This window comes from Excalfactoria chinensis, chromosome 8 (assembly GCF_039878825.1).
Source record: "Excalfactoria chinensis isolate bCotChi1 chromosome 8, bCotChi1.hap2, whole genome shotgun sequence".
NCBI lineage: Eukaryota > Metazoa > Chordata > Aves > Galliformes > Phasianidae > Excalfactoria > Excalfactoria chinensis.
The window spans coordinates 19945750-19959632 of NC_092832.1; the positions used below are offsets into that span (position 1 = coordinate 19945750).

General features: G+C 43.2%; 1 protein-coding gene across 4 annotated transcripts in view; it reads left to right on the forward strand.

Moving 5' to 3' along the window:
- The window catches only part of MAST2 (microtubule associated serine/threonine kinase 2), a 151928-nt gene that overhangs the window by 133831 nt on the left and 4214 nt on the right, over window positions 1-13883 (forward strand). For all 4 annotated transcript variants that reach the window (XM_072343106.1, XM_072343107.1, XM_072343108.1 and 1 more), the window contains 9 exons: window positions 209-331; window positions 1654-1763; window positions 4211-4365; window positions 5384-5676; window positions 7985-8200; window positions 9934-10160; window positions 11572-11694; window positions 13203-13339; window positions 13459-13646. In XM_072343106.1, the coding sequence (XP_072199207.1) occupies window positions 209-331; window positions 1654-1763; window positions 4211-4365; window positions 5384-5676; window positions 7985-8200; window positions 9934-10160; window positions 11572-11694; window positions 13203-13339; window positions 13459-13646 (1572 nt within the window). The remainder of the gene's footprint in view (window positions 1-208; window positions 332-1653; window positions 1764-4210; window positions 4366-5383; window positions 5677-7984; window positions 8201-9933; window positions 10161-11571; window positions 11695-13202; window positions 13340-13458; window positions 13647-13883) is intronic.

The window sequence follows — 13883 nt, forward strand, 5'->3', positions numbered from 1 at the left end:
AGGAGATAGGAAGGGGGAAATCTCATTCAGATTTTACCCTGTACAACCACTTTGGTAAAGGATGAGTTGTTTCTCAAAATTCCTGGAAAAAGCACGACTGAAATGTACTCAGGTACATTCTTGTAGACTCTTGATCTTTCTAGGGTTTGTTTTTCTTGCTATGCAAATGCTGAAAGAAATACTCTGCAATAAAAGATTCCTCTTTCAGGTAGTGCCTTTGAAGTGAAACAGCATCGGTTCTTTAAAGATTTGGACTGGAATGGATTACTTCGGCAGAAAGCTGAATTCATCCCCCAGTTGGAGTCCGAGGATGACACAAGCTATTTTGACAGTAAGACTGAAGATTAGGCATAAACTGCATCATACTTTTTGTGCCTGCTTCATTTCTGAAATTGTCAAAGATAAGTCATTGTTAGAAATTGAATAGAGCGCTGGATGGAAATTACTTCAGAAAGTTTCTGTAGAATGCCAAGTAAGGCTTCTTTGAAAGCAAATGGGTTTTAAATGAAAAAACATTGCTGTTGAAGTCGATCGGCCTTTCGGTGGTGCCTGTGAACTTGCCAGCTGTGGCCCAGCAGTGAGATGCTGTATTTGTTGTGCTCGGTTTATCTCAATACTTCCAAAGCGTTTGGTCTATCCAACTTCCCTGAGTTTTTGAGCTGTATTGTTTTTCCCTATCAACTATTTTTAGCTAACCCAACAAAAAAACTCAACCCAGTTTGTTGGAGAGGCTTTTAGGCTAGGGGTACAGGTAGATGAGGGGGCCTGCTCAGCAGGTTAATGGGATGAGTTTGATGCAAGCACTGTATAAAGGCTGGGAGTCTCACATCAAGAAGTATCTCACACAGATACTGATAAAGGCTGGCACTGCTGTTATAAACCCCATTGCAGAACATTTTAGAATTTATAAAAGTAGCTTTCTGGCTGATACAGTGCAGTGAATTTGGCTCGGTACAGCTGTCGGCTTTCTGTAGCCAAACTTATTAACGTCCCCCCTCTGCAAAATCTAATGTGGCTGGCTTAGAATTACAGTGCTGCAAATCTCATAGCACAAAATCTCTTTGGAGGCAGTTTAGATTTTTTGCATTAAAAATAGCTTTGCATATTGGCTGCTTGCCCATTTTCTTTCATAAAATCTAATCCTTTTCTAGTTCTGGAAGGGAGAAGAGGAAATATTTTGAGGGGTAAATATTTTTATTTTTAAAAGAAGACTTGCATCTATGTATGCAGGGCAGGCTTTTTACAATCATAAAGCTGTTGATTGGAAATTGGGGCAGTGAATTATTTCCTTGTTTCTTTCCATAGGAATGTATGCCTTAGGGAAGAAATATTCTTACTACAAAGGGTCTGCAGGATTAGACACACAGAGAATTTGTGCTGAGTATCAGCATTTCGAGCATAATATAACTGATGATATAAGATAAATTCAGTAGGAAGGGGGTATTCTTTGCTGCTAGTTGTACAGGATGAGCAAAACTGCCTGAATATGTTTCATTGTTATAAAGAATCCACATCGTGGCATATGAACATTTAAAGTTCTTTGTAAGCAGACAAGTAGGAATTGATGCAAAGGCCATTCTGGGGTAAGCACACATAGTTTGAAGTAAATTGATACTCCATGCACTGATGAAATCTGCCATGTCTGGTTCACAGCCCGTTCCGAACGGTACCAACACCTGGATTCAGAAGAGGAGGAGGACACTAATGATGATGATCATGTGGAAATTCGGCAGTTTTCCTCTTGCTCACCAAGGTTTAGCAAGGTAGGAGCATGCTGCCTTGTAGAAAACAGGAATCTAGAGAGAAACACTTGTTTCAGAGGCTTTGGCTAGTCATGCAGATGATATGTGGGGACCACACAGTGTTTAGTATTTGATGAGGAAGGAAAGAACTCTGTATGTGTTAGTTCTGTGCTAATTTCTGGCCTGTTAGAAGGTGGGTGCAAGGCTAATTGGAGAATGGCATTTTGTGTTTCTTAGTGTTTTGCTAATATGCAGGACATTGCAGAGGTCTCTTATGTGTCTGAGTGATGTTTTTACTAGTGTCTTGGATGCTGGCATAGGGAGTGTCCAAGGCTTGTTTGCTTTGAACGGTGCTATTCTAAAAAGTGTATTCTAGTAGGAGACAAGGTGGTTTTAGGATGAAAACTGATGTTGACATTTTGGAATAGTGGTCTAATATCAAAGGGATCCCATGCAGTAAGAATAAATGCAAGGTTCTACACCTATGCTATTCATTGTTTTGAACAAAAGATGAGGTGACAGTTAGAAAGAAAAGGATCGTGTGTTAAATATGCCAGGCTATTGAGGCAAAAAGCAGCTATTATAAGGAGCAAGAAAGAATGTTTTCTGCAAGGCAAATGAAGTAATCCTTTCTATGTGCTTAGGTGCAGCTTAGCTAGAGTGCTTTGTCCCGTTCTGGGAAATGTTCTCAAAAATAAATGTGGACCAGTAAAGAGAGTCAGGAGGAAAGCAAGAAGGATTATCCAAGGTCTACAGAGGATAAAACCTAAAAAATTTCCAAATATTTATGTTCTAGAGTAAGGGGAGTACGTTGCTCTTCCTCTTCTACCCAAAATAGGTATGGAAACATGGGTGCAGAGGAGTTGTGCAATAGATGGTAAGAAGTTTCCAGTGTTGAAAATTAATTAAGCACTGGATTGCCTGGGGAACTGCTAGAATTTCCATCGCTGGTGTTTTTTAAGAACAGGTTGGAGAAACATCTGCCAGGTGCTTAAAAAAGAGTGGTTCTGCTCTGAGGCAGGGGAATGGACAGGATGCCCCAAGGATGCTCCTTCTAGCCATGCTTTCTGGATTCAATATGCTTTAACTCAGTTAGTTAGTTAGTTAGAACTCAGTGCGGTTCTCTCGCTCTGTTTCAGATGATCTGAAATAGAAAACTACTATTCCAGACATTTCAAAGTAGTACAACTCCACTATTAGCTTGGATCAAACAGATTATGTCTGGGGAGAGGCAGAACGGAGAAATGCTCTTTTGAGGCCAGCCTGCTCTATGAGCAGTATTCCAGCTTCTTAGGGAGAAGGAATTAGGCATTTTATTGAGGGACACTGAAAGATTTAAGTTCTTCGTGATGGTTCCTCCAGGTCTTCACTGTTGAAATCAGTTTTGAAGCACTGTTTCATTCTTCTTTGTCTTCAGATGGGCTACAGTAGCTTAAGTAGCAGTTACCATTAATTTTATAGAGTTGCTCCTGATTTGCACGACCAAAAGCGTGTTTAAAATTGGACCTGAGGATTAGTTGGGATTTTGAAAAAGTTCTCGTGAGCATGTAAGAGTTTCTTTTTTCTGTCTTTTCGCACCACGAGTATTATTCTTCTGTTAGAATGAAGCTTTTCTTCAGGGTTCAGTGTTTTTGCCACAAAGAGAAAAAGTTCACTTTTAATGAATTTATTTTAAGACCTGGAAAATTATACAGCATTTGTAATGTGGGAGGCATAAAAGGCTCATTATATTTTGAAATTCTTGTCTGACAATTCAGCCATATGATTTATTAATAGTTATCTTGTTGATGCTCTGAATTTTTAATAACATTATTTTCATTAATCTCTTCTTATGTAAATTAGGTCCACAGTCAAGTGTAGTTTTAAAAGGATGGAATTTTTTTGCTTAATCATTTAATTATTTAAAGACGGCTGTAAAACCAAGAAAGGCACTTTCATTAAGCTGTCAGCATTATAGTAGATTCCTTGAGGAGGGCAGGACTTTTTTGTTCTGAAAGAAGCTCGGGGCAACGCTGATAGACTGCTGATAATGAAATGGGGTCATGAGCGTGATGCCTATCACTGAACTGAATTTGTGTAGTAAGGTTTCAAGATTCAGATGCCGGCCTTCCAGACTGGTGGAGTCTGCTTGTGGAGTTTTTCTCCATAGATTCGAGAGCTGTTATAAGCAAACATCAAATAGTTTCCTTAAAAATCTTAGTGTTTCTGGGCTGCTTTCGGAGGACAGGTGTTGGGTGCTGCTGTAGAAAAGCACATTTATTTAATGTTTCTGAAGGTTGCCTTTTTCCTTTTCTCCCTGGCACACTTTGAGCACATCATGTCTGCACTGCATTATTTAGTCAAAGAGCATTGCCACAGTCATACTTCCAGGGAAGGTCTTCCATTCTGAGAGATGATTGTGCCCCTTGATCAGAAGAGGCCACGTAAGTGTGCTTTCTCTGTACAGAAGGCTCTTCTGCTATGTGTAGGTGTACAGCAGCATGGAACGCCTTTCCATCCATGAAGAGAGGAAAACTCCACCACCAACTAAGCGGAGTCTGAGTGAAGAAAAGGATGACCGGCTGGACAGCCTGGGTGGCTTGAAAAGTCGGGACCGCAGCTGGGTGATTGGGTCTCCTGAAATGTAAGTCCAGCAGGACTCAGTATTTGGTTTTCTTGCAGTATATGAGAAAGACCGACCTGTGCCAAAGCTTTGTGTCCTCTGTTAGGTCAGGAATGCTTCACGTGATACATTTCCACAGGCGAAAGCCAATGTGTGGAATAACAAATGTCCATATATGTATCCATTTAAGTACTAATCTTTCCTAAATTTACAGTGAGTGCTTCAAGTGAATTTAAAGGAATTCTAACTTTCATTTGTGGAAATACTCATTGCGTTGGAGATGTACCAATGGCAGATTTTTCTTCAACATCAGAGAATCCAAAGTCTGTTCTTTTTTGTCATTTGTCACAAATTAGAGAAACCGTTAGGACAGTCCAAAGTTTCCAAAGTTCAGAATATCCCCCCAAAATTCTTTTGTTCTAATAAAAAACATCAGGAAAACATACAAATGCGCAGGATTTGGATAGCCACCATGTTTCCAGCATAACTGAAATAATTGTCAAACTTGTCTTCAAAAAGGGCTCTCTCATTTTGTACAACTTCTGTAAAGCTTTTACACTGAAATTTGGCATTGGAGAGATCATAAAATGTGGTTGTGATCTAGTCTGTGTGACTCCATTCAGAAACCGTTTTATAGATTATGCTTTTAACTGGTGTTCTTGAATCAGGCCTTCCTGGCTTGAAGTTCCCAGCTGCTTTGAAAGAAAAATTAATGTAATACCAAAATGAACGTGGATGGTGATTTGTATTTTGCAGTTGTGAATTTTTGTAATATTTGTTATCATATTTATTGCACTATATTTTTCTTCAGTTTTATTCCTTGCTTTCTTAGAAGCTTACCAGTGGAATATACTGGAAATCTAAACTCCGTTGATGCCCTCAAAGCTTTGCTATTTTGAGTCCTAATGGTGCAGCTCAGTCTTGAAATTTCACCTTTAATTGGGTTCAGAGGTGTGAGCTGGGACTGCGCACTTTTGTCCTTTAAAACTCATTATCCCACTGCTTTAACGGAGGGTCTCTGTCTTGTGTTCTCCCTCAGACTGCGTAAGCGCCTGTCTATGTCCGAATCCTCGCACACAGAGAGTGACTCCAGCCCACCCCTGACCGTCCGCCGGCGCTGCTCGGGGCTCCTCGACATGCCCCGCTTCGCCATCTCCACTGAGGACGAGGGAGCCGTGCTCAAAAGGCCTCAGTCAGAGGGGATGCTTCTGTCAGCCGTGCAGTCACCGGTGCCCATTCCAGAGCAGCCCGTGGAGCATGAGCTGCAGATGGAGGGTGATGCTGGGTCCACCACCCCCTGCACAGCCGTCAGCAGCACCACGATGCTGACAGGTATGTGTCCTGTGTGATGGTGCCATGCTCTGCCACCGTGCTGTGTTAGCTTACAGGTGCTAACTGCATGAAACTGGATTTAGGTGTTGGGTGAAGTGCATGTCTCATGCTGCAGTGTGGTTGGTAGCCCCGCTTGTGGCAGGGGCTTAGAACTGTGTGAACTTTGAGGTTTCTTCCAATCCAAGCCATTCTATCCTATTCTATTTCATGGCTTTGCTTCCCTTTAATATAACATCAGTCCAATCTCTTCAAAATGTTATCTTTTATTTCAGTCCGTCACTTAAAGATCTCCCCATGCTGAGATCCATGTGATCAGTGCCTGCTTAAAATGATGTGGTGTGTGAGTCAGAGCAGATGACTGCTGAGTTGGGGCTGGAATATGGGTGTTTGGCTGTACTGAAAGATCCCCACTTCCTATGATTATTTGTCTGAAGGTTTTTAGTAGAGGCTTGAGCTAGTGATAGCACAAGAGGTAATGACTTTAAGTTGCTCTAGAGGAGGTTCTGGTTGGATTTTAGGAACAATTTCTTCTCATAAAGAGCAGTGACACACTAGCGCAGGCTGCCTAGAGAGGTGATAGGATCACTGTTCCTGGAGGTGTTCAAGACCTGCGGAGATGTGGCACTGAGGGACATGGTCAGTGGGTATGGTGGGGTGAGTTGGGGTCGGACTGGGTGATCTTAGAGGTCTTTTCCTACCTCAGTGATTCTGTGAAATTTACTAGGGATGTGGGGTTTGTGTGCTACTTGCTGTCTCTAAATTTAACCAAGTTGCAGGCTTAAAAAATGGCAAAGTGGTGTTAGAAATCAGCATGTGACTACTCAGAAGCTTTGTCTTTCCTGGAGCCAATTCCCAGTGCTGGGCTGAGCAGAATTTTGTGATGGTGCCTTACAAGAAACCAGTTGCTGGGAGAGGCTGGGAGTGAGCAGGCAAAGAGACTGCGGATAGGTTGTAAAGGGAGGGGTGACTGAGCATGAAGTCAGAGCGGGACTAGGCAAGGACAAGCTGAGGGGCACTGGGAAGATGTGTTGTTCAGTTGTTTGGCGGTGGAGAGACCTTAAAGAAGATTTGCTTCCAGACTGGAGTGTGGCCCAAGATTCCCATTTCTCATTATCCCTCTTCTGCAATGCAGTCTGTTAAAATTACTCCAGAGTTCTCCCATTTGTCTCTACAGCTCATCCATCCAGAAGAGACCATCGCTTTCTCCATTAACTCATGAGAGAAAGTGTAGGGATGAAGGAAGTAACCCACCACGTACTTATTTGAATGACATTCTGAAACCCATTGTGACTCCCATAGCAAAACCATGGGATAGGAACCTTAGCTTTCTAACTGTGGCTGTTAAATGCTGAACTGGCACTGGGTAGTCTTTGAGACTGGTGCTCTGAATTTTCGTTTTCGTGGTACTTCCTGCTTTATTTAGTATGCAGAGCAGCAGTGCCCACTTAAAGAACGATGATCAATGTTTTGTTCTGTCCTCATTGTTCAAAATGTGCCCCTTAGGCTTTATTTATTGCACGCTGTTCAAAACTTGCTTTTGAAGACAGAATGATTAATTTCCCATGTGAACTTGCAGTGATGCTCACCCCTTTAATTTCCAAGCACCTTGTAAATTCTAATTAATGTCTTTTCACAGTGCCCCTTGAAGGTATCGGATGGGGAACTGAGGCACAGAGCTCATGTACACCCCCAGCATCTGCTGATGCTGCATGCCCAGGCTGATGTTCAAGATTACTTTGTGTTTTATATATAATTATAGAAGGTTAAGTAATTCAAGACTACATTGCAGTGGTACACAGAAGGGGGCAAATTAAGGTTGTCTTTCCAACCATATTCTTGCTTTCCCTGGCTTTAGTACCTTCATATTCTCTTAAAGTGGCTTTTTTATGTGGAAGCTCCAATAAAACCTGGTTCAGCTATTACAGGCAGGTCTTAACTTCAGGAGTGACAGTTCTTGCTGATTGTAAAAATGGAGCACTTTCCATAAAGCTGTTTTCATCTATGAACAATTCCATCCAAATGGCTCACTTGCAGAACTGCAGCACGGGTTTAGGATCTGTGTAACTCCACCACTGAGCAGCGTGATTTCATTCGCAAGCTTTTCCAGCAGAATAGAAGCCTCTAATTTTCTGTGTTCAGAATAACACCATTTCTGTAAATAAAAATTCAAGCCCTGGGCTTTCTTCTTAGGAAAATTTACTCTTGGACTACATGTAAACATGACTTTGATTTAATGTATTTTGCCTGTAGGGGGAATAGACTGTTAGGAATTCCCTGTGGTTCTAATCTGTTTTAATTTAAACCGTAGCTGGGAGCACTGCAGACTTCTCTGATCCACGCGCTCGCAGTAACAGCAACGAAGGCCCAGACTTCACCACTCCTAAAGCCATCAGCGACTTGGCAGTGCGGCGCGCACGGCACAGGTTGCTCTCCGGGGAATCGGGCGAGAAACGCACCTCAAGACCGGTCAATAAAGTGATTAAATCAGCGTCTGCCACTGCCTTGTCTCTCATGATTCCCTCAGGTAAGAAATGCCTCGGGCTGGGAGTTGTGAGAATCTGCCGGCACACTCAACAGATCCACAGGCAGATCCTTCCCTTTGCATTCTGTGGGAGTGATGCCTTCGCTGGCAGGAGGGGAGCGATCTGACCGTGCTGCTGGTGACTGTTCAGTGCTCGCTGGGATTGCAGTGCTGCTCTGCCACAAAGTACTGTGTGGTCTGAGAGCAGCTTCTGCACCAGCCGCTTTCTGCAAGCCAGTCTGTTTGAAGCAGCTCCTGGAGCAGCAGAAACTGGTTCCTGTGCAGTGTGGAGTGTGTCAGTGTGGAATGGCTTTTAACCCTCAGGGTGCTATTCTTTAATCTGTGGGGGGGCATCCTACTTGGGAACTGTGCGTATGTGCCTTGTTTGTGCATCAGGGGAGTTTCGATGACTCATATAACTGAGCATTCAAGAATTTGATGGTGTAAATAACTCACAGTGTAAGCTGATGCTGCTGTCCTGGCTCTGTCTCTACATAGAGCCATAACACGATCATTCCTAGTGCCAGGCACCAACTACTGGTGTACAGCGCTTGGAGGCAGTGCTCCCACAGACCAGTCTGGCAGCCCTCTCCCCGTATAAGGACTTTATCCCCCTTTCTGGAGCATAAGGCTTTGCTGCATTACCAGGGCTGTACCTGCCTTAGATTGATAGGCTGGGCTCCAGTGGGCCCACTGTGCCAAGTCCGCAGAGCACTGCCTACCTGTCCCACTGGGAGCTGGAGGCAGCTACCGAAATGCTTCTGGGCACCTCGTGGTGGTGCACATTTCATTCCTTGCTGACTGAGCACCGGTTGCTTTCTGAACCACAGACTCACAAAAATCTCAAGATATGTGTTTAATCACCCAGCAAAAGTCTTTCAAAAGCTGTGCTCATCTGCTAGATAAATAACATGCTGGGTAATTCAGCAGGTGTTTCTTAGTGAGTCTGGGATTACCCTTTACAGCTGCATTTAATAATCCTACCATTTGGGATTATTTTACTGATACTGACCAGTTTCACTCTGAAGTGAGAACTCCATATTTGCTTTGTATTTTCGGAAGAGGATGCTGTTGTACTAGTGAGCAGCCAGGTGCTTCAGCCTGGCTAAGCCACATAAGTGGCACATTTAGGCAGCTGAGCCACATCAGGGAGAATCTGGCTCCTCAGCTGTTAGGGAAATGGTACTCTGACATACACCTGTAATGTTGCTTTCTAGTAGCAAAGTCCTTCAATGACTGCTTTGTAGAGCTGAGTGTTTTAAAACACTACCAAAAATTAACCTGCATGCAGTTGTCATATTCAAAACCGATTTTTCTTTAAAAACTACTGATTTTGACTGGTGGCAGCACCAATGTGTTATTTGCACCAAAATCTAGAAACAATCTGATCTTTTCTGGAAGGTGGGGTAATAAATCACAGCCTTGGGCTAGAGTATTTCAGCACTGAATCTAGAGTCAGTAACTGTGATAGGTTGTAAATCCAGGAAACAGGAGAAGTAAATTCTGTGACCCAGCTGTAACTGTAGGCAAGCAAGGTACACATTCCTAAACACACTGTCTGGAAACTTCACTGGGTTTTGTATTTTGAAACATGAATTAGTTGAAGCTGCAGGAAAAGATCACCGTCTCTAGGAGCATTGGGAGAGATGATTTCCTAGCTGTTCTCTAACAAGAATTTTCTCTCTTTTGGAGGCCTGCTTTCCTAATTTTTGCACACCTTTGTGTCATCACTGTAGATCACCACACGTGTTCCCCATTGGCTAGTCCAATGTCACCTCATTCTCTATCCTCAAACCCATCTTCGAGGGACTCCTCACCCAGCCGCGACTTTTCTCCTGCTATCGCAAACCTGAAACCACCAATCATCATCCATCGGGCTGGAAAGAAATACGGTTTCACTCTGCGTGCCATTCGCGTCTATATGGGTGACAGTGATATCTACACTGTGCATCACATGGTCTGGGTATGTCTCTGCTTTTCTAAAGAGTGCCCCTGGGTCCGGAAACGTAGTTAGTTGGGAGCATGGGATTTAGCTTTATAAATTGCACTTTGCCACCCTGTTTTCTTTCTCCTTCCCTGGACCCAAAGTTATCATTTTTTTGGGTGGGGGAAACGCTTTTGACTGTGGCAGGTTTTAAGCCCATCACAGAACCATAGCAACCTTTCTTCTTTCTTTCTTCCCTGGTTACATGTATTCACTTTCTTTCTCTCTAGCACATACTTTGAAGCATGTTTCTATGTACATACTGTCTTTCTCTTTAGTGAGGTTGTTGCATGTGGGTGAGTTACAGCTAATTTGTTCAGACTTGTGTTAGCAATTGTAGCCTGCTTCGGATCAGCTCACTCTGCTGGGATTTTCCAAGCAGTCACTTGGAATTGATTACAAGCCTTGAAGCATCACTGCTGCTATGCTGACTGCCGAGGGATTTAGCACTTGGCTTAGTTGCATGCTATGCTAAAAGGTCTGGTTTCCATGTCTGTATCTATTTCTCCCTGTTACTGCTGGTACTTGATCTCTGTGTTCCTCTTTTGTTAATGTATATGACTTGTAGGAATGACCTGTTCCCTGACATGGTGTGATTTGACTTTTGCAGTTAGAGAGAACAGAGTAAGGGGAAAGGTGGTTCATCCCTTTCCTTTTCTGTCTGCTCATTAAGACAATTCAGGCTTCATGTATTTTGGTCATTGTTTAACACTCATTCTTAGCTAGAGAAGTAATCTGAAGCTGCATTTTTCCCTTACTTCTCCTGGCTGTCCTGGGAAAATGCTGATTTTACCAAGATTCTGATATTGTTTTGCTGTTAGAGGGAGAGTTGCAGAATTCTTGAGCATGAATGTCACCTCACTGTAAAGGAGGTTTGCCTTTTTGAACTGTGATGAGGAAAGGCAATGAGCTGAATAGGTCAGTAAAGGGTGGAAAGTGGAAAATGACACTCTGTTTGGGATTAAATGCAGTACAGGCAGCCTAGATACATGGCACAATCCTAGTTAAAAGTCGGTCAGCCTTGGATTCCAGCACGTATGTGGTAGAATGACAAAGAAGCTGAAAAAGATTGAAGTCTTGCCTGGAAATCAAGAGTATCTAGTTAACATTCCTGAGCACTGAAAAGTTTGGGAAGAGTATTAGGTCTCTTGCTTTGGGAGGAGCTGGTCTCTTGATCAGGCTAACCATCCTGGCTGTCAGCCTTGGGTCAGGCGAGACTGTCGGGAAGCAGGGAAGGAATGGAAGGGTGGGCTGTGCCAGTCAGTGGTTCCCTTTACCCTCCATTGAAGCAGGTAATGCAAGGGATGAGCTGGGTTGGCATTGCGTTTGATCTGGCCAGCAATCCAGTACTTTCCTCTCCTCAAATCAGTCATCCCCTTCTCATTGGCAGCACGTGGAGGAAGGTGGTCCGGCGAACGAAGCAGGGCTGCGTGAAGGGGATCTGATAACCCACGTCAATGGGGAACCGGTCCATGGGCTGGTGCACACTGAAGTGGTGGAGCTGATCCTGAAGGTAGGAACTCGGCACTGTTAGATAGTGGAAAATAAACAAGCTGTCTCATATTTTGCATATTACCTAAAACACTGTAGATATCTAATTGGCGTTGTCTGAAATACAAATGTGTACAGCGCACCTGGCCTTTGTTTTGCAAAAACATTTTGCTGGAGCTTGATCCCTAAGTCTCCAAAATGGACTAGATGTCATTAAAGCTGAACTCATGAATCCTCTTTGACCTTAAGAACCTGTCCAATGTTTCGGACAGCAGTGAGGACAAAGGTTAATAAGGTTCAAGTGTACTTTTCCTCAACACTTTACAAAACAAGTGCCTTAAAAAAATTCCAGTTTACTTTTTATTTTTTCCTTGCCTTTAGGCTGTGCTAATGTTATTAGCTCTTAATACTGCTTTCTCAAGGATTATTCCCAGTGGTATTTAAAAGCAGCTTTGTAATGGTTGGTCTTAAAATTATCCAGTTAAATGACTTGCTTTTTGATACCTCCTCTGGGCTGAATCCATTTATGGAAATAAAACCCAAAGTTTTGGACCTTTCCAAGAGACAGAATTCTCAGGGAGGAGCAATCAGAATTTTTTTTTTCAATTATTTTTTAAGAGTGAGACAAGCCGTGCCCTGTGCTGCAGCTTCAGATGCCTGCTGTGCTCACACCTGCCTTCGGTCAGAGCACAGGGAATAGGACTGGTGGCAGAATATCACTTTGTTCAACTTTCCAAGGATAACAAGTATTAAGCAGTGGGAGAGGTCAGGTGCTGTGTTCCCTCTGCTCTGGGAAGCTTTACCGGCCACCAGCTGGGGTCTGATCTAATCATTTGTGACAGCCTGACTAAAGAGGGCCCTCTCTCAGCAATTCCTTAGTCACTGATAAGTGGAAATGCAAAGAAGGAAATCATAGAATCGTAGAATTGCTCAGGTTGGAAAAGACCTTAAAGATCATTGAGTCCAATCACAACCTAACCATACTACCCTCACTAACAACCCTCCGCTAAATCGTGTCCCTGAGCACCACATCCAAACAGTTTTTAAACACGTCCAGGAATGGTGACTCAGCCACCTCCCTGGGCAGCCTGTTCCAGTGCTTAGTAACTCTTTCTGTAAAGAAGTTTCTCCTGATATCCAACCTAAATTTACCCTGGTGCACTTTAAGGCCGCTTCTCCTCTCTCACCAGTGAGAAGCGACCAAGCCCACTCTCACTGTAAGCACCTTTCAGATATTGGAAGAGAGCAATAATGTCTCCCCTCAGCCTCCTTTTCTCCAGACTGAACAGCCCCTGTTCCCTCAGTCTCTCCTCATAGGCCATATTCTCCACACCTTTCACAAGCCTTATTGCCCTTCTTTGGACTTGCTTCAGCTCCTCAATGTCCTTTCTGTACTGAGGTGCCCAAAATGGAGTTTTACAACACTTACAAAATGGCAGGCAGTAATGAACGAGCAGCCTACCTGCTTGGCCTGCAGATGTGCTTCAAAAAGCCGAGCTTTCAGCTGTGTTCATCTCTTGTTTCTGACAGAGTGGAAATAAAGTATCCATCTCCACTACACCATTTGAGAACACATCCATCAAAGTTGGGCCAGCTCGAAAGGCCAGCTACAAATCCAAGATGGCACGTAGGAACAAGAAGAGCAAAACTAAGGATGGTCAAGAAAGGTTTGTTGTATTGATTCTTCTTCTTTGGACATGAAATCAACCAAAATATGACAACAGAGATAAAAAATATATATATATATAAAATAGGGCTTGTAAACAACTTTTAATATTTTCCACAGTAAGAAGAAGAGTTCTCTGCTGAGGAAGATCACTAAACAGGCATCACTGCTTCACACCAGCCGTAGTTTATCTTCACTGAACCGCTCTCTGTCTTCTGGAGAAAGTGTGCCTGGCTCTCCAACTCACAACCTGTCACCCCGGTCACCCACACAGAGCTATAGATCCACTCCCGAGTCTGTACATTCAGGTAAAAGAAAACCCCACAAAACAAAACTCGGGGAAGGATTTTGCATTGATAAATTTTTGAAGTAAAATACCCAGCAGCAGCAGGTAGCAAATCTGTTTCTGCAGTAAAACGACAGCTGTGATTACCTCGAGAATGGATGTGTTCTCATTCGCTTAGTCATTTAGAAATGAAAATCCATACACCCTTTTAAGAACGTACTTGCTGAATTATAGCATCCTTTCACTTTGATGTAAACAT